Raw genomic sequence first — 22,954 nt, 5'->3', positions numbered from 1 at the left:
CGGATATAAAAGTATAAGAGGATAAAAATAATAAAAGCAAAAATGTGCCACAGAATATACTTGGGCGGCTGTTATTATACGTGGGCGACCCGCCCAAGTAAAGTCTATGGGTCTCATTCATGAAACACGAGCAGAACGAATTTTTGTGTAAATCATGTGTAAAGTGGTTCTGGCGTAAATTTTCGGATTCATTAAAATGTTCGTATTTTCCAAATGTTAGTTGGTACGAAAGAAATCCACACCTGCTCCCAGCCACGCGTAAATAGTGCGTTTAACATCCGAACGTTTTGCTCATTAATAAGGCTGCGTTTTAATTCACCTTAATAAGGTACATATTTACACAGCATTTTGAAAAAATATTATATATAGTAATTACATACGTTTTTTCTTTTTACTTTTATTGTGAGAGCCAGTAATAGCGTCTGCAAACGGAGCACATTAATCAAATAATTAATTGATTTCAATAGGGCTGGGCAAACTAATGGCCCCAAATGGCAAAAATCCTTCGTTTGGTGTCATAATATGATGCCCATATATAGTTGTCAGTCGGATTTAATGGGCGGGATTTATGGTAATTGAGAATGAGCGTGGACGCGCGTCACATTTACGACTGATTGGAATTCATTAACACACACACATTTCACTATCACTTCTGACGTTTACGAAGTATTTGTGAATCAGGAGAAGAGTTTTCGGGAAGGTCTCTTTACGCTCAAATCACTCACATATTTACTCGTATATTTACGAATGTTTCATGAATGAGACCCCCTGTGTGGGAAGCACTGGGCTGGGAATTCTCAGTCAGTTTTATTCATATACTGTTATACTATTTATTGATATTTTAAATTTGGTTTTATTTATATAGTTTTCTTATGCTTTTGTATTTGTTATTAATTTTTTATATTTCTTTTTAGCTTTATTTTTATTTAAGTTTTAATAATTTTAGTTCTTCAGCTTAAACTTATCTATTACATTACAATTTTTTTTATCTAATATTCATATTTTACTTTATTTCAGTTTTATTTCAATTAACATACAATTTTTTTATAGTTTTAGTTAACAATAACAACATTAGCTATGTTTCCATTCAGTTGTGGATTTAACTTATGTGTGAAATTGGAATAAAAAATGTGTGAATAAAGCAGCGTTTTCATTCCATGTGTTCAAGAGAACAAAATCGTCACTTCCTGGTAAATTTGCGCAAAATATCTGTAATTAAAATGGAAGTTACTGTAATCGGTGGAGCCATTGTGGCTCTTTTTTCCTCCATCATAATTGACTTGCGTCTCAGAGTGACAGATGAAACACAATAAACGCTGTCATGTTCTCTTGCGTTCAGATGCTGGTGTTTGGGAACACAATCATGTGAGACACTTCTGGGAGGGAATTGAACCAAATCATTTTGATGACAGACTTTGGCAATTCAGAACGAGCAAACCAACATTTGAGATGCTGTGACACGAGCATAACCTGATTTTTCCGAGTTCAATATTTTCCTGGGTCAACATTTTTTATCAGCATTCAAATCAACCAATCAGATTTGAGGGACAAGTTTACAGATTATGTCAAGTTTAGGCTTAAAATCATGAATTGGTGCTTCTACATCAGTGTTATTCATCATTTCCCTCTGAATTTTGGGATAACTTATGGGTAGGGTTAGGTTTAGGGGTAGGAGACTAAATTTTCAGACTAGAATGTTGTTCCAGGATCAACAAAATATGTTGACCCAGGAACGCATCTAACTCCGCAACATCAGGACGTGCGTGATACGATTGGTCTGCTGGTTAGTCCAGTCACATCCTTTGTTGAGGCAAAGTCATGTGAGTTTTTTTGTTTGCCATCGAGGGATTTATTTGGTAAATGTCTTTCCATTGTAGTTTATGTGCATGACTTCTTATCAGATAAAAATATTTATCTGCCTCAGTTGAGAGCATAGGTGTGAATTTTTAGAAATCCTGTGCATCTTGGTGTTTCCATCCAGTGTTGCGATATCCCAAAATGTGCATACAAATAGGTGGATGCAAACACAGCTATTGTCACTTCTATCATGTTAAAGTCTGTACTTCTGTAAGAACATGTTTCTGAGTATTAAATTGTAGGTCGGGTTGGTTTTATCCACTGAACTGATTGAATCATGAAAACTCAGTATTATATACCAGAATGAAGCCAGATGTTTGCTGGGGTTGGAAATAAATTGATGTCAGAGGTAGAGCAAGTTATTAAGTTTTGAAAAAAGATTACGCAGACAGACTTTTTTTTTTTAATTTGGAATAACATTGATGAATCGCAGTAAGATCTGGAACATCATGATCTGAAGAACATCATTACTTCAGATTTCATGCTGTTCTGCTCTAGTTCTTTAATCTAGTTTTTAATGCAGGCCTCCAAAACTCATTAGTGAATAATAATAAACCAAATTCGCTTTATTACCTTAAATTTAATTTGTCCACAATATGATCTAGATTATCTTTATACATTTTGTGTAATAATTTATGTCACATTGGCCAAGTTATATTTTGCTTTGCCATTGCTTTATAATTTAAACAGTTATACTGAGAAAGATTAATGATGGGAAAACCATGTGAAGCCTTTAATATTTGATCAATATTTATTGGCACAGACCTCAATCAAATGCTCTGCAGCTGCTGTTCACATCTGTGTTGTGGCTTTCACTAGTTTTTGGCAATGTTTTGTAGTGAGATTATTGTATAAAATGTATCTTCTTTTAAAATATCTTTTTTTTGCGCTGTAGCTTTGATTTACTCCAGTGTTTTGGATCGTAATCGTGTTGCATAACCCAACGCCTGTTCAGATCACAGACAGACGCCGTCGCATTCTGCTGTAGAATTTCCTGAAGCCGTTTGGAATTCACTGGTCCGTCGATGCCAGACATTCACACATGAATGCGGCCAAATCTCCACACGCTGTTACACTCCATCCTGCGTGCTTGAAGAATACTGTTTTCAACATTACTGTAACCTTACCGACACAAACTAGTTCTTTTAATGCATGCAAACTTTACATACTGATTAAGACAAAATCATTTTAAGTTAATTTTATTCTATACATTTGATATGGTTGTACTAATTACTAAACCATAGCAATAAATAAATTGATAAATAACAATCGGACTGTGATTGATTATTGATCTGTTGGTTATGATTCTATATTTGTGTTCCAGGTCTTTGGAGCAACGGCTGCAAAGGCCTCTGTTGGCCAAATCCAGAACATTACCCAGCATCCCCCAGTCCCCTGCCGCCATCCGTGTGCAGCAGTCGGAGAACGTTTGTGAACGACAACACCGCCCACGTGTTCCTTCCAGCCCTGGTGGTCTTGAAGCATGTACGCTGCCCCCTGCAGGTATTGTGTGTGTGTGTGTGTTTGTGTTTATTTATGTTAATTGTAACTGCACACCCATGTTATCAATTTTTTTTTAATGAACTTTTGGTTTTGATGATTCTGCTGTGAACTAGATGAAAAGCAGTTCTATGGGGTGACAACCAAATGGACATTTTTTAACTTCAGTAATGAGTTCAGTTTTGCTTTTTTATTCTTGTGTTGATTTTGTTTGAGTTAAAAACTGCATAAATTTTCATTTTCAATGCAGTAAAACAAATACTACCATATTAACTATGTAAAATTTGGCACTCCAGTGTTTAAAAAAATCAACATTGCATGCATTTTGCCTCAGTCATTCCTTGAAATTAAATTCCAGTGCAGCGCTACAACAACCATAACAAAATGACCCTTCACAATAGATCATGCTTTACAGTGAACTCTGTTAGCCACATATGGAAATTTATCTGTTCAATAAAATCCCTTACTGTCCCGATGAATAATAAAAACACCATCATTTCCTCGTCACTTTTGCAAAATTTCAAAACCTTCAGTTCTTGCCAAGCCAGTGTTGATGGCTTGATGGATTGAAGTATTGATGATGATTTGATTATTTAAAGTCCCCATGAAATCAAAATGGAAGTATGAATATGTTTAGTATGAATATAAGCTATTTGTGCTCTAAAACAATGACAAAATTCACATTTAAAAGATATAAGCATTCAAAACTTAGTCTTGATATGGATCAATGATTTTGATGACATCACTCTGCACTCTGTCCAATCAAATGCTCTCTAGAATCTAGCGTCACGCCCCCTACACTATAAATAAATGCTGAAGCTGCAGCTGAACTTTCTCACTTGTTTGCATGATTACTATTTTTTTATATGGTGAATGGAACATAATGCAATATATAGAGGATAGGGAATGATTCAGACAGTGTAAATATGCTTTCCGTTGGGGCGAATGAAGTCTGGTTTTGCATTAATGTCACGTGAACCACCACAGCGCGCACACAGTCTGCTCCGCTCCAGAGACACGATAGCAGCGAGTGTATCTTATGTCCGAGTTGGCGCAGACCACAAAGTGCATCGGACACATTTGAATTTTACACAGAATGCTGTGGAGATCAGGAGGAGAAACGGTTAGACAGACTCTCCTTTATAAGCAGCACTGGCGAGTGGAAGAGATAACACCGGTGCCATAGACCAACATAAATTACAAACTTTTCAAACTACACATCTTTAGCATGATTATTAACCATTTCATATTAAATTTAAAAGGGAAATCTATTAGACTGTGGGTGTCATAAGCTGTCAAAATGTGGCTTTACTGAGTTCAACAGCTCTGGCCGAGCTGTGATATAAACAAAATGCTATTGGCTATTTAAAAAAAAGGGTGAGGAGCTGCTCGATATGTCCCACCCTCTCGTCCTGTTTCAATGGAAATTACGTCAACACACTGAATAATGCTGCGCGTTTCAAGGCACTTTGGTGGGCCGTTTAAATTTTGTTCATTTTGAACAAAAAAAAGTTACATAGTGCACCTTTTAAATAAATACTGTATGATTTAAAGGTGCCCTAGAATCAAAAATTGATTTTACCTTGGCATAGTTGAATAACAAGAATTCAGTATATTGAAAAGACATACATTGAGTTTCAAACTCCATTGTTTCCTCCTTCTTATATAAATCTCATTTGTTTAAAAGACCTCTGAAGAACAGGCGAATCTCAACATAACACCGACTGTTACGTAACAGTCGGGATCATTAATATGTACGCCCCCAATATTTGCATATGCCAGCCCATGATCAAGGCATTACACAAGCCAGTATTAAAGTCTGGATCTGTGCACAGCTGAATAATCACACTAGGTAAGCAAGCAAGAACAATAGTGAAAAATGGCAGATGGAGCAATAATAACTGTCATGATCCATGATAACATGATATTTTTAGTGATATTTGTAAATTGTCTTTCTAAATGTTTTGTTAGCATGTTGCTAATGTATTGTTAAATGTGGTTAAAGTTAACATCGTTTCTTACTGTATGCACGGAGACAAGAGCCGTCGCTATTTTAATTTTTAAGTACTTGCAGTCTGTATAATTCATAAACACAACTTCTTTCTTTATAAATCTCTCCAACAGTGTGTAATGTTAGCTTTAGCCACGAAGCACTATCAAACTCATTCAGAATCAAATGTAAACATCCAAATAAATACTATACTCACATGATCCGAAGCATGCATGCAGTATGCATGACGAACATCTTGTAAAAATCCATTTGAGGGTTATATTAGCTGTGTGAACTTTGTAAATGCGCTGTAATATAGTTGAGAGCTCAGGGGCAGGGAGCGCGCAATTTAAAGGGGCCGCAGCCTGAATCAGTGCATAGTTAATGATGCCCCAAAATAGGCAGTTAAAAAAATGAAATAAAAAAAATCTATGGGGTATTTTGAGCTGAAACTTCACAGACACATTCAGGGGACAATTACATCTTGTAAAAACTGGTCCTAGGGCACCTTTAAATATAGCATTTTTTACATTACAATAATTTGTTTTTATTTTTGCATTACAGTAATGAGTTTAAATAAGATTAAAAAAAAACATAATGAAAATGTTGCAGTGAAGAAATAGTTATTGGGTCAAAAATAGGCTTTATTTGGTTTTTTTTTTCCTTTTGATTTTAGAATGAAATATGTGTTGTGAGATTGACACTATCATTCTCTGATTCTGAATATTTTTATTTTTCAGCGTTTGAATGCGCAAGATGAACTTCATTTAAAATAATAAATGTGATTGAAAACATCAGCAATTGATAGAATTGGCAGCGTAGTTGTGAATGGACGACATTTTCCATGAGAAGCTTCCACGCGGCACATTCCATTCACAACATGTGTGAGCTTTGCGCCATGTGCGATTGTTTAGTGCATTCATGCACTCGATATTTACTTCTGCCTGCACTGCTCAGCCAAATCCCACCCCCCTCTCTTTCTCACGCTTTTCTCGTCAATTCTCACAGCTGCGCTGCTCTTGTGTTAAGCTTCTGTGAAGGATTTTTTCACTGTCTCTCAAATTTTAAACCTAAAGTCTTTGGCTTCCTCCCCATTCTAGTTGCTTAGCAACCGCCATCGCCAACAGCGTAGTGTCGTGGCTGTTTCAACACACTCATACACTCCGAATCCCAGCCGTCTCCCTCAGCGTGTTTGACGTGCTCATTATGCTGGGATCATGCCAAATGAGGGCCGTAATGTCTCATAGAAACTCTGACCCAGATTTGACTGACTCAACTCTGATAAACATGAATAACTCTGTTCCAGCGGCCTGACAGCTCCCTAATGTCCTCATCAGAAAGTCTACAGCAGATCTAGCCGTGGGGCAGGGGCTGCCTGGGAATAACCACCAGCCAAATAAGGTTAAATATGGTGTGTGTGATATTTCACTGATGTGTGATCAGAGTCGTACCCGTCTGTCCGTCCTCAGGCGAGATGTGGCGGCTTGAAGATGAAACCGAGGGGGACGTCGCTCCAGGTGCCGTTGACCTGCGTCCGCGCTCTCAGTCGCCGTTCTCACATTTCCGGCGTCGGGCGGCGTATCTGAGGAAAAGCATCTCAGCAGATGATCACCTGGGAGATTCAGAGTTTGAGCCTGCCCAGCCGGAGGGGAGGAGCTTAGCCGATCCCAAAGTTAAACTGAAGAGGAAGTTTGTAAGTACTTCTGTGTCTAAACTTACTTTCTTCTAAACTGAGTTCACCCCAAAATGAGCGTTCAGTCATTATTATTATCTCAGAACCTGTATGTGGTTATTAATTTCCATGAAACCCACTTTTTTTTTTTTTTTTTTCTTGGAGTTTTATTCAAACTGGTGCAATGTGTACAAGGAGATGCTAAATTTGAAATTAAATGCAAATGAGGCTTATTTGGGGTCTGATCCTCATGCAAAGCTACACTACCGGTCAAAAGTTTGAGATGTTTTTGAAAGAAGTCTCTTCTGCTCACCAAAGCTGCATTTATTTCATAAAAATGCAGTAAAAATAGTAATATTGTGAAATATTATTAGTGTTTTCTATTTGAATGCAAAGATGAATTTTCAGCATCATTACTCCAGTCTTAAGTGTCACATGATCCTTCAAAAATCATTCTTATATGTTGATTTGCTGTATTTAAATATAAAATCTAATACTTTTGTTCAGCATTAAATTGATCAAAAGTTACAGTAAAGACATTTATAATGTTAAAAGATTTCTATAAGATATCAAATAACTGCTATTCAGCAAAGAATCCTAAAATAAAAGTAGAACAGTTTCCACAAAAAACACCATTGATAATAATAAGGACCATTATTAATAATTGAGCACTAAGTAGCAAATCATCATATTAGAATGGTTTCTGAAGGATCATGTGACACTGAAGACTGCAGTAATGATGCTGAAAATTCAGCTTTAAATCACAGGAATATATTACGTTTTAAAATATATTCACATAGAAAATGGTTATTTTGAACTGCAATAATATTTCACAATATAAATGCAGGCTTGGTGTGCAGAAGAGACTTCAAAAACATAAACATTTTCATTATTCCAAACTTTTGATGGTAGTGTATGTAAAGTAAATAAGGAAAGAATTTTCATTTTGGGGTAATTGAAGTAATTGATGTAAACGATCACATGCACACAGAAGGTTTTGTATTAATATTTAATATGGTGTGTATAATAGCATGAAAGTCGAGCCCTCATTACCTGCCTTCATCGTGTAATAGAGGCTCAGGTGTTCGAATGCAACCTGACATGTGGAGAGGCTTCAGAAAGCTGAAGACAAAACCAAACTGTGTGTATGAGTTTCACTGTTTCACAGGATGGGCTCTTCTTTGGACCTAATGGGTCGTCTCTGTTTAGGGGTAAGACATCTATGTGCATGGTTGATTGTCTTAACTTCTTTTAAGTTATTGTCTGAACGACAAGACCTGTATAACTAGGCAGTTTTACGATTAGAAATGTTACTTAGTGATTTATAGAATGCAGCTCTTCAAATCAGGCAAATTATAGATGGTTAATATATAAATAAATAGCTGTATTGCACAAGACCATCATAGTCCTCACAAAAAAATGCTGGCATACAGGCTTTGTATAAAAACAGGAATGTTGCTCACAGCAGGCAATATGAAGTTAGACAGTAATTGCTTTTGAAATTTATTGTTGAAACAGTGAATTTGTTTGAAAAGCGCTTTGATGGCTGTAGCAGCAGGGCTTTAAATGGCCTGAATTTAGAGATGCAGCTTCTCTGAGATGGTTAGACTGTCTGAGAAGTTGTGTCTCTAAATTTAACCATTTTTCAAGGGTTTGTTCTATGCACCGATATGAAAATTTGGGCTGTTACCGATTATCTATAATTCTTTATATTTGAAAGCCGATAACCGATATACTTTCCTGTAGCTCAGTGGTTAGAGCATGGCACTAGCAATGCCAAGGTCATGGGTTCGATCCCAGGGATTGCACATACTCAGATACAAATGTGTAGTATAATGCAATGTAAGTCGCTTTGGATAAAAGCGTCTGCCAAATGCATAAATGTAAAATGTAAATGTAAATATATTGGCCGATAAATATAAATCAAAATGTTATATAATTTTTGAGAGCCTGATTATAAAAACAAAAGTCTCTCACCATTAAAATCCATGACCCAAGCATACAATTATATTTTTCATTATAATATTACGTAGCCTATATGACAGACTTGCGCTGTATGTTGCACTTAACTGTATTTTTTTTCCCTTTTTGAAGTGATTTTAATCACATTTCAAGCAATTCTAAACCATAATGGAGGAGAGTGTACATCTGAAGTGTCTCAGCTGAAGGAAATAATCCATTATTTATCGCTTTAATATATCAGCCAAATTTTCTTATCGGTAACGATAACATTAAAAATGAACATATATCGGCTGATAACAATATGATGGCTGATATATATCGTGGAATCACTAGTTAGTTCACCTTAAAATGAAAAGTCATCTTACTCACCCTGCTGTTCTTTTTATTATGCCCTTTTTTCTTTTTCAGATCACAAAAGGAGAATTAAAAAAAAAATTCCTGCTCACGCTCATCCAATATAATGGGAGAGAATAGCAACCAGCATCAAGCTTTAAAAGACACAAAGTATCACAGAATGATCCTATGCGACATGTGCCATACATATATTAATAAATAGGTTAACTATGTGTCACATGGGATCATTCTGTGATAATTTGCATCTTTTTTTTTAAAGCTGAGAAGTTGTGCCTCTAAATTTTTACCCGTTTGTAAATGTGTACCGTTATGAAACTTTTGGTTGATACCGATAACCAATAATTCTTTATATTTGAAAGCCGATAACCAATATATTGGCCGATAAATCTAAATCAAAATTTTTATATCATTTTTTTATAATTTTATGTGTCACATAGGATCATTCTGTGATAATTTGCATCTTTTTTTAAAGCTTGATGCTGGTTGCTTTTCACTGCCATTATATGGATGAGCGGGAGTGAGACATTTTATTTTATTTTTGTTCCTTTGTTGTTCAAAAAAGAAAAAAGAAAGAATGGCATATGCATTTAACTGTATTTTCCTTTTTGAAGTGATTTCAATCATATTTCAAGCAATTCAAAACCATAATGGCAGACAGTGCACATCTGAAGTGTTTCAGCTAACGATAACATTAAAAATGAACATATATCATCTGATATCGATATGGTGGCCGATATATTGTGCATCCCTAGTTAGTTCACCTTAAAATGAAAATTAAGTCATCATATACTCACCCTGCTGTTTTTATTATGCCCTTTTTCTTTTTCAGATCACAAAAGGAGAAATGAAAAAAATAAAATAAAAAATGTGTCACATGGGATCATTCTGTGATAATTTGCATCTTTTTTTTCTTTTTCTTTTTTTTTAAAGCTGTGAAGTTCTGCCATCTAAATTTAACCAATTTTTAAAGGGTTAGTTCTAGGGAAAGTTTTGGCCGATAATGATAATTCTTTATATTTGAAAGACGATAACCGATATATTGGCCGATAAAGCTTGAATCTTTTCACTGCCATTATATGGATGAGCGCAATTTTTCCTTTTGTGTTTCGAAAAAAAGAAAGAATGGCATTGGAACAACACCCGGGTGAATAAATGATGACTTAAGAGAGTTAATCTGAGAATTTTCTTTTTAGGGTGAACTATTCCTTTAACTCAGCTGCTAAAAAATATTACAGCTAAACACTAATAATAAATCTAAATAAACTGACTAGTCAACCTTAAGTCAGATGTCAAGATGTCTATCATCTCATCCCTGCATATAAGTGAATTTTTATAAGCTCTTTTCCTCCTGAATCTTTCATTTTCAGTGTCATGGTACAGTAAGCAGATTATTTTGTTTTTGTAACAGATTTTTTCTGATGAAGCGGGTATACTGTACGGTTTAATAATTCTCACTACGCTGACACATTCAGAAACCGTTCCAGGGTTGCAGAATGCTTTATTTTCAAAGAGCTTAGTTGTTACAGTATTTGTACAAATAAACCGTGCTTTGGCAGTCTGCCGACAACTGCCAGCTTAAAGTCAGAGATTTCTTGGAGAAAATGGCTGGAAAATCTTTTTGCTGTGCATTAGCTTTGCTGTTTGAACGGCCTGCTGGTTACAGATGATTGTATGAAGTCTGTGGACTTCTAGTGAACTTCTTATGCTTGATCTGTATATAAGAACTGTGTGGAGAGAAATGACAGCGGCAGATCCATCAGGAGGGTGTTTGAATAATTCATCATGGATATTCATGGCTAGTGTTTGTCATATATTAATCAAGTGTTTTATTTAATGCTTGATGATGCAGTAAGGCTGGATAGGTTTCTGTATTCTAAATTTATAGAGCACATGCATATACTAGTATGTGCGCCAAAGTTGTGTTTGCATGGCAAATCAAGTTTAGAAAATCACAGTAATTATTATGTTTAATTATAATGCATGACTCTGTCAGTTCTCGTGCATTCAGGCAGAACTAAGGCTAAAGGCCCGTTCACACCAAAAACTAACAATTAGCATCCACATCGTTCATTATATTGTTCTGTTTATTCTAAGTGCGCAGCAGGTTTGTCATCTGTCGCTTTAAATGCTCACGCTCTTTAAAACAAGATGGATTCTGATTGGCTGTCAATGTTCTTATCATTCAACAGCTGGAAAAATTTGTTCTAAAAGTGATTCCAACAATATTGTTTATGCCATTATTGTTATAGTTGTGCTGTGTGCTATTCTTTTGTAGTTGGAACGATTTTTAGAACTATATTTTTATCATTATAGTTATAGTTATCATCGTTGTATTTATATTTATGGTTTTAGTTTGGTTTATATGTGGTTTTAGTAATTGTAGTACTTCAACATAACTGTTTTACTTCAGTTAAGATTAAGTTAAGCATTTCATCTCACCCTCATGCCATTCCAAAACATGTAAGACTTATATTCATCTTTGGAACACAAATATGGATTAGTTTTACCATCTCTTTATGAACTTTTTAAAGCATTTAAAGTGGTAGTTGCACATCATGTCTATGGAGGGACAGAAATCTCTCATATGTTATTAAAAATATCTTAATTTGTGGTCTGAAGATGAAAGTCTTATGCGTTTGGAATGACATGAGGGGGAGTAACTAATGACAGAATCTACATTTTGGGTGAACTAACCCTTTAAGAACATTTCTTCAAAAATTATAATTATAATATATATGGTTTTATTGACTTTAATTATGATTTTAGCACGATGTATAAATACTTTACTGTAATGCAAACAAAATAATGCTATAAATCGTAATGCTAATTTTTGGAGAAAATGTGCTTAATTGCTATAAATGAAATCATGTCCTGAAATTTTTTCTCTAAGCAAAATATAATTTCTTTGTGTTGAAATATGACCTGGAAATTTTCAGGTTTTGTGAGATTGTCTATGAAAGGGTTTATCATAGTAATAATGCAAATAAAAAAAATCTTAAAATAAGCTGAATGAATCCTAATGTCAGATGCTTTTTTGTAATGATAACATTGTAATAATTCAGAGAACAGCAATTTGTATAATCAGTTGTATGATATGTAATTTTATGTATGAAACTCTGTACATTTAGTGCAGGACGTTAACCCTGAATTGCTGACGTTCAGAGGTCAGAGCGTCTGTCTGCTGTGTAGTTCTGTAGCAGAGCTCTAGATGGCAGTGCTGAATAGGCACAAACTCTGTCAGTCTGTGTCTCTCAATGCTGAAACGAGTTCAAGATCATCAGAACCCTTCATTAACAGCATAAACATTTACAGTAATTACAAATATACAGAAGATGAGTATCATTAATAGGAAAGGAAAGACAAATCTTGAAGTAGTGGCAACATTTAAAGTGTTTTAACTCTTTTGTATGTGCTGTTTTGTTTAAATGCGCACACACACACACACACAGATGCACTAGCTCACACACATACACACTTGAGAGGCGAAAGGCTGGACATTTTTTCCTCGCAGCAGTGGTTGCTGTTGGTTACGTGGTGAAATGGCGGCCATTAAGGGTCATTATGTATTTAGATGTGGGGCGTCGCTCCCAAACTCATCCTCACACTCTTCCCTCTGAAGTTTGTCCTTCCTTTCTTTTCTTTTTTGTTCTGTCTGCATTTTATCCGACGTGTCTTCCCAACAGAAAGCTTAAGTTAATGCACTTAGTTAACTCTAACCAGCAGTGATAGATCAAGCTCTGAGAAAGTTTTGTAAACTTTCCATTGAAAATATGTTTGTATTAGTCAAAAGATGAATGAAATGACTCCTGGCACATGGTAGGTTGAATGTTTATGCGTGTGTGAATGTGAATAAATTATTTGAATTGGATAAACAAAACCATCTCTCAGTCTTTATCGAATCAATTCAGTCCCGTGGGAACTTGCGATTAGACTAAAAGCTAAAATCAACAAACATGTTTTTTCATAGGTGCTGTAAACATCATTCAGACTGTACATGTGATTCACACTTTTTTTTAGCAAAAATAAGAGGTGAAAGAGCATATAAGGGGTTTCTGAGAAGAGTATTTGTGATGTTTTTTGAGAGGGGGTGGGATCGACATTGCAAACACAAAGAAAGAGAGAGAGATGCTCTCAAAGAAGTCGACTTCATATTTGGATATTGATTAAGTTCAGTTACTTGTAGTTCAGTGTGTGTGATTTTACTGCAGCGTTTTTCATGAGATATTGTAAACAACCACACTAACAACCACTTAGCAACATTTTTGCAGTTTTTGTTGGCAAGCAACACTTACATTTTCTTCAGAATCTATTAAAAGATGTGTTTCTGTCTGTATATGCATTTGTACCCTATACACTCTTAAAGAAAATTGGTGTAGGATTTACTTTCAAACAATTTTCACTCAGAAATTGCTAGTAATTTTCACAAATAACTACAAAGAATATGCATCACATTGAATTAAGCATAACATTTTGAAGTAGAGAGCCTGAAATAGTAAAATGCACTCCAATAATCTTCATATAAACCATTTTTTACAGTGCAGACAACTGATTAAAAAAATTGTTTATGAATTATATTCCATTTGCTCTGCTCTGATTGCTTATTAATCAATTAGAGATGTATGATTGTTAATTATGAACATTAAATCATATCTTCTTCCTGTATGCATACTAATAAGGGCTTGGCAAATTGCACTTTAAGGATTTAGTTCACCCACAAATCATTAACTCAGCCTCGTGTTGTTCTTTCTTCTTTAAAACACAAAGATTTGTGCTGGTCGCTCTTCTGCATGAAGTTGCAAGCTTCAAAAAGAAAACCCTCATAAAAGGAGTTTATTTGACTCATGCACTGTATTTCAAGTCTTCTGAAGTCTGATAGCTTTATGTGAGGAACAGAAATTTAAGTTGTTATTCACTGATAATCTTGACATCTTCCCTATCTCTCCTAGCAGCAGTGTGCAGTTCTTGAGTGAATCATTCTTTTGAGTTGGATCTTTTCAATGACTCAGTTGAAGTAGGCCACAAAGGCCATTACTTAAAGGATTAGTTCTCAATTTACTTACCCCCATGTCATCAAAGATGTTTATGTGTTTCTTTCTTCAATCGAAAAGAAATTAAAGTTAAACATTCCAGGATTTTTCTCCATATAGTGGACTTCACTGGGGTTCAACGGGTTGAAGGTCCCAATGTCAGTTTCAGTGCAGCTTCAAAGAGCTCTACATGATCCCAGACGAGGAATAAGAGTCTAATCTATGGAAACGATTGCTCATTTTCTAAATAAAAATAAAAATTTATATACTTTTTAACCACAAAATGCTCATCTTGCACTACTGTGCCACGCATTACGTAATCACGCTGGAAAGGTCACAAGTGATGTAGGCGAAAGTGTCTACAAAGTGAACGTGCAAAGACAAAGTCAAACAACCTTTACAAATAAAGGTAAAACAATGATGTCGGACGATTTTGAACTTGGGGGAGAAAATGAGATGGAGTTTTTCACCCATGGTGATTGCGTAATGCGTGGCGCATCACAGAGCAGTGCAAGATGAGCATTTGTGGTTAAAAAGTATATAATGGTTTATTAGTTTATTTATTTTTTTAGAAAATGACACATTGTTTCGCTAGATAAGACCCTTATTCCTCGTCTGGGATCATGTAGAGCTCTTTGAAGCTGCACTGAAACTGACATTTGGACCTTCAACCCGTTGAACCCCAGTGAAGTCCACTATATGGAGAAAAATCCTGGAATGTTTTCCTCAAAAACCTTCATTTCTTTTTGACTGAAGAAAGAAAGACATGAACATCTTGGATGATATGAGGAAGAGTAAATTATCAGGAAATTTGAATCTGAAGTGAAGTAATCCTTTATTTATTACCATAATTAAGATAGTAGCATAATTAAGATGTAGTAGCAATAAATGATCAGTGTGCAATTCTTGAGCGAATCATTCTTTAGAGTCAAATTTTTTAAATGAATCAGTTGATCACAGAACTGATCTGACTGATCCTGTTCTACTCACTGTCTTGATTCAGTCACAGCAGTGATTATCAGTGAATAGCGGCTTCAATTATGGTTTGTTCATCATGCAAAGTGTCCTTTTTTGAAGCTTGAAAGCTTCAGTCTTCATTCATTGTGATGGAAAAAACAGCAACCAGCGCAGCCTTTGGAGTTCCTCCTTTTGTTTGGAAGGGAAGAAAATGATGACAGAATTTTAATTCAGAGAACTGTTCCTTTAATCCTGGGTTGTCATTTTATTAAATCCCGCAGTGAAAAAGTCTTCTAGAGTATGTTTTATTTGAGTTGTGATGCCGCAGAATCGTCTCTTGGTAACCTGCTAAACGTCTGCAGCGCTGTGTTGACGTATGGCTGTATACATTTACTGCGGTCACAGTGAGCTGCTCTATTCATCAGTGTTAAATAATACTGCTGCACTTACTGACCCGCACTGATTGATTTTATAGCTCTTTGCTTGAGCTAGTGTACTTGTGGTAGAGTGTTTGGGGTTTGTTGTGTGCAGGTGGACCGCTGTTAAGATGGACAGATTTGGCTGCTGTATTTCTGCTGTCAAATAAATGATTCCAGGTTAAGTTTAGCTTTGCAAGCGTGCCGTCGTTTTGTGCGTGCTTGACGTGTGTTCCTGCGTTACTGTGGCAGTCACTGACCTGACCTCATTACTCAAGGTTTTTTCAGATGTCTGCGTCATTAAACCAGATTTTGTTATTATTCAGAAAGCTATAGCTATAAACATGTTGACTTTAACTTGATAGCTAGATTCCATCCAAAGCAGTAGACCTGAAAGTGAAAACTTACCATAGAAGGAAGTATTTTAAAGCTAATGCACACTATAGCACCCCTTGTGGCAACGCTGAGATTGCGTTGTCTTAAATGTACACACTGAAATGATGTATTTCCACTATAATTAAGATTGTACATTTCTTAAAATTATTTGTCTATTTATTTATTGTACATTTGCAACATTATATTTTGTGTAATGTTACAGAAAATCGATGTAGCGAGGTAGTGACCAGTGTTGGGGGTAACGCATTACAAGAAATGTGAGTTACATAGTCAGATTACTTTTTTCAAGTAACTAGTAAAGTAACACATTACTTTTAAATTTACAATAAAATATCTGAGTTACTTTTTCAAATAAGTAACGCAAGTTACTTTGTTTTCCCATTTATTGTGTGTGCTGTGTGAACATAATTGTTATTTTAGACTAGATCTAGACTAAATGTGAGCTTGCATTTACTCATTTACTTCTCCTGCATCCTATTCTTCTTTAATCCAGATTGGCACCACAGCTGAAAGGTTTGTTTGAGCTGCGCCCTCTACTGTACAGGCGTGAATTTGCATTTCTTTCAGCCTGAGGCTTATTTTGTTTCACTTTTGTTGTGAAAGGGCTTTTACATTTGCCAAAAATAGAACTTTTTTTGTTTTAATTAACCCCTTAACTGTCACCGTCCCACAGGTGGGACGTTTGCCATTACATATTTAAAACAGTAATATTCTATACTAAACCTAAACGAATCTTGGCAAACTATATATCATTTGAAAGCTTAGAATCTCTAGTTTACATATTTGGTGACTGATTTCCAAAATAAATTACATAGGAGCAGTAATTTATCAATTTGCAACAAGCATATTTTCATACTCATAAGGCATGTTCAGACCTTTATTTTGAAATTGCAATGAACATGAAAAATCATTAAAGATTGGTTGAAACATGTTTTTTTTCATGCCAAGAGTTCAAAAGATAACATCCATTAAATTTTTTGAGAAAAAAAAGGTCTGAAAATGTTTTTAATAGGAAAAAAAATACATTTATGATTGTGGCGCCGATCTATAACCTAGGCCCACATACATGTTATTTTTATGTTTATTAGAGGCTGAATTCATATCAAATTCTGCCAAACTTCCCATACTACTTCTATATAGGATATCTACTTCATAAATTGTATGAAAATAATGGAAATATATGGTTCAGATCACTCAAACCATATATGGAAATGGAGGCGCCTTTATATGGTCAGTAATGGAGCTTGGTTGTCATCTAGTGAAAAAGTGTGGTACTGCGCCCAAACAAAATCTTACTGAAAGCTCATTTTTTGAGATATCAACCTGAAATTTGGAACACAACTTGTTCAGATTTTTGGCTTTGATTTCCTTGCAGCTTGAGAGTAAAACTTGTTTTGTAAAATATATATTTTATGTAAAATATAAAATATTATATTTTTACATTTTACATTTTCATAAACATAAACTTCTATAACTTTTTTTCTGTTTCACTTACATAAGTTTTTTCACATCTACAATAATCTGCCAAATTTCATCTTTAAAACAAGACCAGCCTTTTGTCTATACTCCAAAGTATGCTTGAATTACAACCATTTAAGTTTGGATAGTGCATTTTCTTGTCTAAAAAAAAAAAGTGGGGGTGACAGTTAAGGGGTTAAAAACAAACAGCCCAGCCCAGACTAGAAAACGTAACACAAAAGTAACGTAATGCATTACTTTCCGTAAAAAGTAACTAAGTAACACGGTTAGCTACTTTTTAAGGGAGTAACACAATATTGTAATGTATTACTTGTAAAAGTAACTTTCCCCAACACTGTACTCTAAAAAATGCTGGGTTAAAAAAATGGACAGTTATTGGGTTGTTTTAACCCAGCAGTTGGGTTAAATGTCTGCCCAATGTCCTGGGCAGTGTCATTTAACTCAACTATTGTTTAAAAATTATGTATGACTGGCTTAAAATGAACCCAAAAAATCAGACACATGATTACTGGCGACAATAATAACAAAGATAAATAATAATAAAGAAAAATAATAAAAGATACACATTTATTAATAAGAATTTTTTATAAATTGTTTTTGCTTAATTATTATTCATTAAACTTATTAATAAATGTTCTTTTATTAAACATATTAATAAATGTTAATTTCAAACATACTTTGGGTTAATTTTAGGCAAGCAATACAGTTATTTTTAAACAATAGTTGAGTTTAATAAAACTATGTAGATTAGATTGGGTTAAAGCAACCCAAACGCTGGGTTTGTCCATTTTCAACCCAACGTTTTTAGACTGTGGTAGTGACTGTAAATTTGACAGCTTTCTCTTTTCTGAATTGCGTAACTGATCTTTATTTTTTCCCGTATTTTGGAAAGTTGTATAAAATCAACTGGGAATAGTGGGAATGCAATTGTTTGCTGTGGTCTCTGATGTACCTCTAAACACGTTTCCCTTGCTTTAGTTCACTTCCATGTTCCAAACATGAAATTGTGAAAAGGGTTCATTGCGTTCTGGCACAATTCTGAACTCAACAACACATGAAATTGAGCTTTCGTAGTTAGAAGTAGAACATGTTTTGAGCTTCATGAAATCACTTGACGAGAGCATTTTTTGTTTCTTGCGTTGCTGTTTTGTGATTGATTGTTTTGCAATTCTTACGTGTTCAGTGTGGACAGACAAATGTACCAGATTAGTGCAGTGTACTGTAAATCGCTAACTATCATTGAAAATGAATGACTTCTGGATACTTTATCGCTCCAGATCTCTTTGAGTGTGAACGCCCCTTTAAGGTGGACTGATTCAGTGGATTCCTCACGGTTGAAGAGGGCGGATTTATTACGGCTTGTTTACAGTTGTTTTGCTTTTGCCTTCATGGTCTGCAGCCTTCTGTCAGAGACTCCATTTTGTTTTTAATAAACTGACACTTATTGGTTGTTCAACGTGAAGGGTGTATAAATATATACGTGTATGTGTGTGTGTGTGTGTGTGTGTGTGTGTGTGTGTGTGTGTGTGTGGACTGGCTGTCTCCCAGCAGTACACCCAGAGAATGCAGCCCTTCATATGCTTACAAACAGTCCTTGGAAATCCTACTTACACAGAGCGCTACTACAAGAAGAGGAGTGTGTGTGTGTGTGTGTGCATGTGTGCATGTGTGTGTGTGTGTGTTTATAAATATGTGTCTGTGTCTCTGAATCTGTCTACTCCATCACGCGTACACACACACTACATGCTCTGTGCCATGCACATTTCAGACCAGCATGTTTTGTAACCATGAGGACTCTGGGATTGGCTTCAGCTCCATTTGCAGACTGATGCTTTGGATGTTTAAACTGGAAATAAAACACATTGATGCAGCCAGTCAGCATAAACACAATCCAAAATACAAATCCAGGAGATTGTGTCATTATTGCTTTGTGATTTCTCTTAGTCTTGCAAGACAGAGATGATTTAATAACTTTCAAGTAGCGAAGTTTGATTCATTTCTGTGAATCAGTTCAAACTGTCCATTTCAGTTACCTGATTCAAAACACTGATTCAAGATTCATTTGTGTGTGTATATATATATAATATATATATATTATAATATATATTATATATATAAAAGTTTTTTTTTTTTTTAAAAATATATTTTTTAACAATTTTATACTTTTATTACTAAATCCTTGCATATTTTAAATTTTTGTGTTCATTTAGTGAACTGGATTTTCTTTTCTTTAAATATTTTTTGAATCTGATTAGTTGAAATTCATTGTTACCCATTAAATATTTTTAAAAGGTTGTTTATTGTTATTATTATTACTTTTTTGTTTGTTTTTTAGTGCAAAAACATAAATCTTGATATAATTTATATCTTAACAAGGCTGAAAAAAGGTATTTTTCTACATCACTCGGCCGTACTTTTTGCCATATTAAATATCAAAAATGTTCAAATATTTTTGTAAAATAAATAAAAAATAAATATGCGTATTAAATATTCATAATATCAATATTTACTTTTTTAAATCATATATTCTTTGTGTTCATTTAGTGAACTATAGATTTCTATAGATTATAGGAGAATGCCCTTTGAAGGAAGAGGTTTATATACACGTATAAATATATACGTGTATATAAACGTGTTTATATACACATGCTTGTGTATTTTATATATATATATATTTATTTATTTTTATTTATTTATTTTTTTATTTATTTTTTTGAAGGAAGAGGTTTATATACACGTATAAATATATATATATATATAATATATATATAATGACTATTTTAAAAATATTGAAATATTTTAGCTACATCCTTCAGTCCTACTTGTTGCCAAATTAAATATCAATAAGGTATTTCCTCTTCTAGCTCTAGGATGGTATTATAATTGGGGCATATCATAGTATCATTTTTATTTCTGTCTGTCAGTCTTATTCCGGAAGGCTTTCATGGGTTCAACATCACTGAAGATGTTTTTTAGGGCTTTCTCATTCCTGTCACGTTCCCAGGCGAGTGTGAAGGAACTTTGACACCATCAGAGACGCAGACGCTCTTCAAAGATCTTCCAGGGAGAAGCGAGATAACAGACTATCTGAGCTTTTGTGTCGGAAAGACAGACATTAACTGGGCTAAACAGATGGTTTTCAAAGAGCATGCTCAAGGTTGTCATGTATTTCATCACAGGTTTCCTTATGAGCTTTATTTTGGTGTCAAGCTTGCGTCCATCTGATTCGATTTAATGAAGGAATCCAAAATTTGAAAGACATAGCTAGTTGAAAGCGAGCTCAGTTTCAAAGATAAATCATGGTAATGTGATCCAGCTTTATGCTCATATCTTTTATTTGTGTATTAAACAAAGATGGTTTAAGTGCCAACCTCCAAAAACGGCCCAAAACAACCCAGTCTATTTTAAAGATGATGTTAACATGCACACATACATCTCAGCTCAGGGTTTGTCTTTATTCATCTTCCATCTTTTGGACTGTTGTCATGACAACACCAGTTATGAAATAAATGGAATGTTAAATATCAGACAGTATGTGCACACATGTGTAATTGTGTGCGCTCATATGAGCTGTTCGCCTTTGAGCGTTTGTTAATATAATGCAGATGTGAGTAATTATAGCATTCGATTGAATTGAGTTGAATCTTTGTATATTGTGGATCATTTGTTATGTCACATAAACCCTCTCGGGCTTGTCATAATGAACGTTTTGTGCCACGTGGAAAAGCATGCTTTACTGGTTGCCAAATGTCAGTTTCGCGTTAATTTCAAATTATACTCATATTGCAATTAATACGTTTTCTAAATCAAACCGTAAACCTTGGTTGTAACGTTATCAGTTATCAGCAAGACTCTTTTCATTTTAACATTATATTATATTGTAAATCATTATTTTTGTTTTGTTGGCCACAATGCAAAAGATGAAAAACTAGTAACCAACTATATAAATTACTTTAAAAAAAAAAAATGTAGTGTCAAAATGACTAAACTTTTAGACTAAGCAGAAGCCTCAGGCATCTGACAAACTATAACAAATCAGCGAATGCATTTTTAGATTCATATTTGTTTCAACACTGTTTTAAGACAAATTTCATCTTGATTAGCGGGATTGTTCCTATGAATCGTTTATATTGAACCATTGGGCTTGGAAACGGTTCTTTTGTTTGTTTCTTTGGAAGTAGGACAGAAAATATGCTGCGTATTTTTCCACGTTGTCGCTTTCTACCTGACGACAGAAGCTGATATGTCTGAGATGGACAGAGAGAGACTGAACTGCATGTCTTTGACACTGATAACACGTCTCACACACATGAATCACTCACTACAGCAGACAGACCAGCATTAGACAGCAGACAGCTCTCAGGACTGTCTGAGACACAGATGTGTGTGTGTGTGTGAGATGTGCAGTAGTTCATAACAGACATTAATAGATTGATACAGTTTGAATTATGTGTGTGTTTATTTAACTGTCATTTGCATGTGAACTAAATTTATAATAACATTCAGTTTTGTGCTTCCGCCAAACATTCATCCGAAAGTCATTCTTTCTCATTGGACAGCTAAAACTGGATTTTTTAAATCTGATTTGAGGTTTAGGCCCCGTTTACACTAGTGTGTTTTCGTTGTAAACCTGAAGTTTACACTGCGCCAGACTTTCAAAAATGCTGCAGACCCAGTTTTAGTTTGAAAATGCCAGGTTTTCAAGTTGCCCTGACACACCAAACCGACGCTTGACACCCGAAGGCCAAGTAGCACGTCCGTTCTGCGTTTTTGATAATTTTCACAAAAATGTAATGGCTCCCAGAATATATTTTGAATGCAGTATATCAAACACAAGCAGTGTTGCCAGATTGGAAATGTCCAAGTATCGTACCAGACGCTCAAAATGATCATATTTGAAAGAAAATTATCATACACGAGTTTTTAGTCTAGATAAACGAACCAAATTAATAACTAATGATTTTTTACAACGTAATGAATCAATACTGAACTTACTTAAACTGGACAATCACACTATTTTAGCTGCTGTACAGCCAAAATTATGTATCCTCCATCACTGTAAGGTACTTTGACGCAATCTGCATTGTAAATAGCGCTATATAAATGGTGAACATGATGAGTCAGACGTACAGAATACAGCTTTTTGACATGACTTGCAAATTACCACAATAGATAAATAACTAGGCGTACTTTAGTGGGTAAATGAAATGCAAGTGACTTAAGCGCTGTGGCAGGTGCATTAACTTGTGTTTGTGAGAGTCATTCTCCACAATGATTGGCCAAGAAGACGTAACATGAGATGAGATGGAAGACATGCCTAACAACGTTCACATTCTCCTTACAA

General features: G+C 34.9%; 1 protein-coding gene across 2 annotated transcripts in view; it reads left to right on the top strand.

The window, feature by feature from the left end:
* ankfn1b (ankyrin repeat and fibronectin type III domain containing 1b) overlaps positions 1 to 22,954 on the top strand; it is a 93,794-nt gene that overhangs the window by 15,011 nt on the left and 55,829 nt on the right. For both annotated transcript variants that reach the window (XM_067377611.1, XM_067377609.1), the window contains exons 3-4: positions 3,182 to 3,360; positions 6,817 to 7,040. In XM_067377611.1, coding sequence (XP_067233712.1) covers positions 3,182 to 3,360; positions 6,817 to 7,040 — 403 coding nt within the window. The remainder of the gene's footprint in view (positions 1 to 3,181; positions 3,361 to 6,816; positions 7,041 to 22,954) is intronic.

This window comes from Chanodichthys erythropterus, chromosome 23 (assembly GCF_024489055.1).
Source record: "Chanodichthys erythropterus isolate Z2021 chromosome 23, ASM2448905v1, whole genome shotgun sequence".
NCBI classification, from domain to species: domain Eukaryota; kingdom Metazoa; phylum Chordata; class Actinopteri; order Cypriniformes; family Xenocyprididae; genus Chanodichthys; species Chanodichthys erythropterus.
Note: the sequence above shows the minus strand (reverse complement) of the source record. Positions and strands in the feature narration are given on the sequence as shown.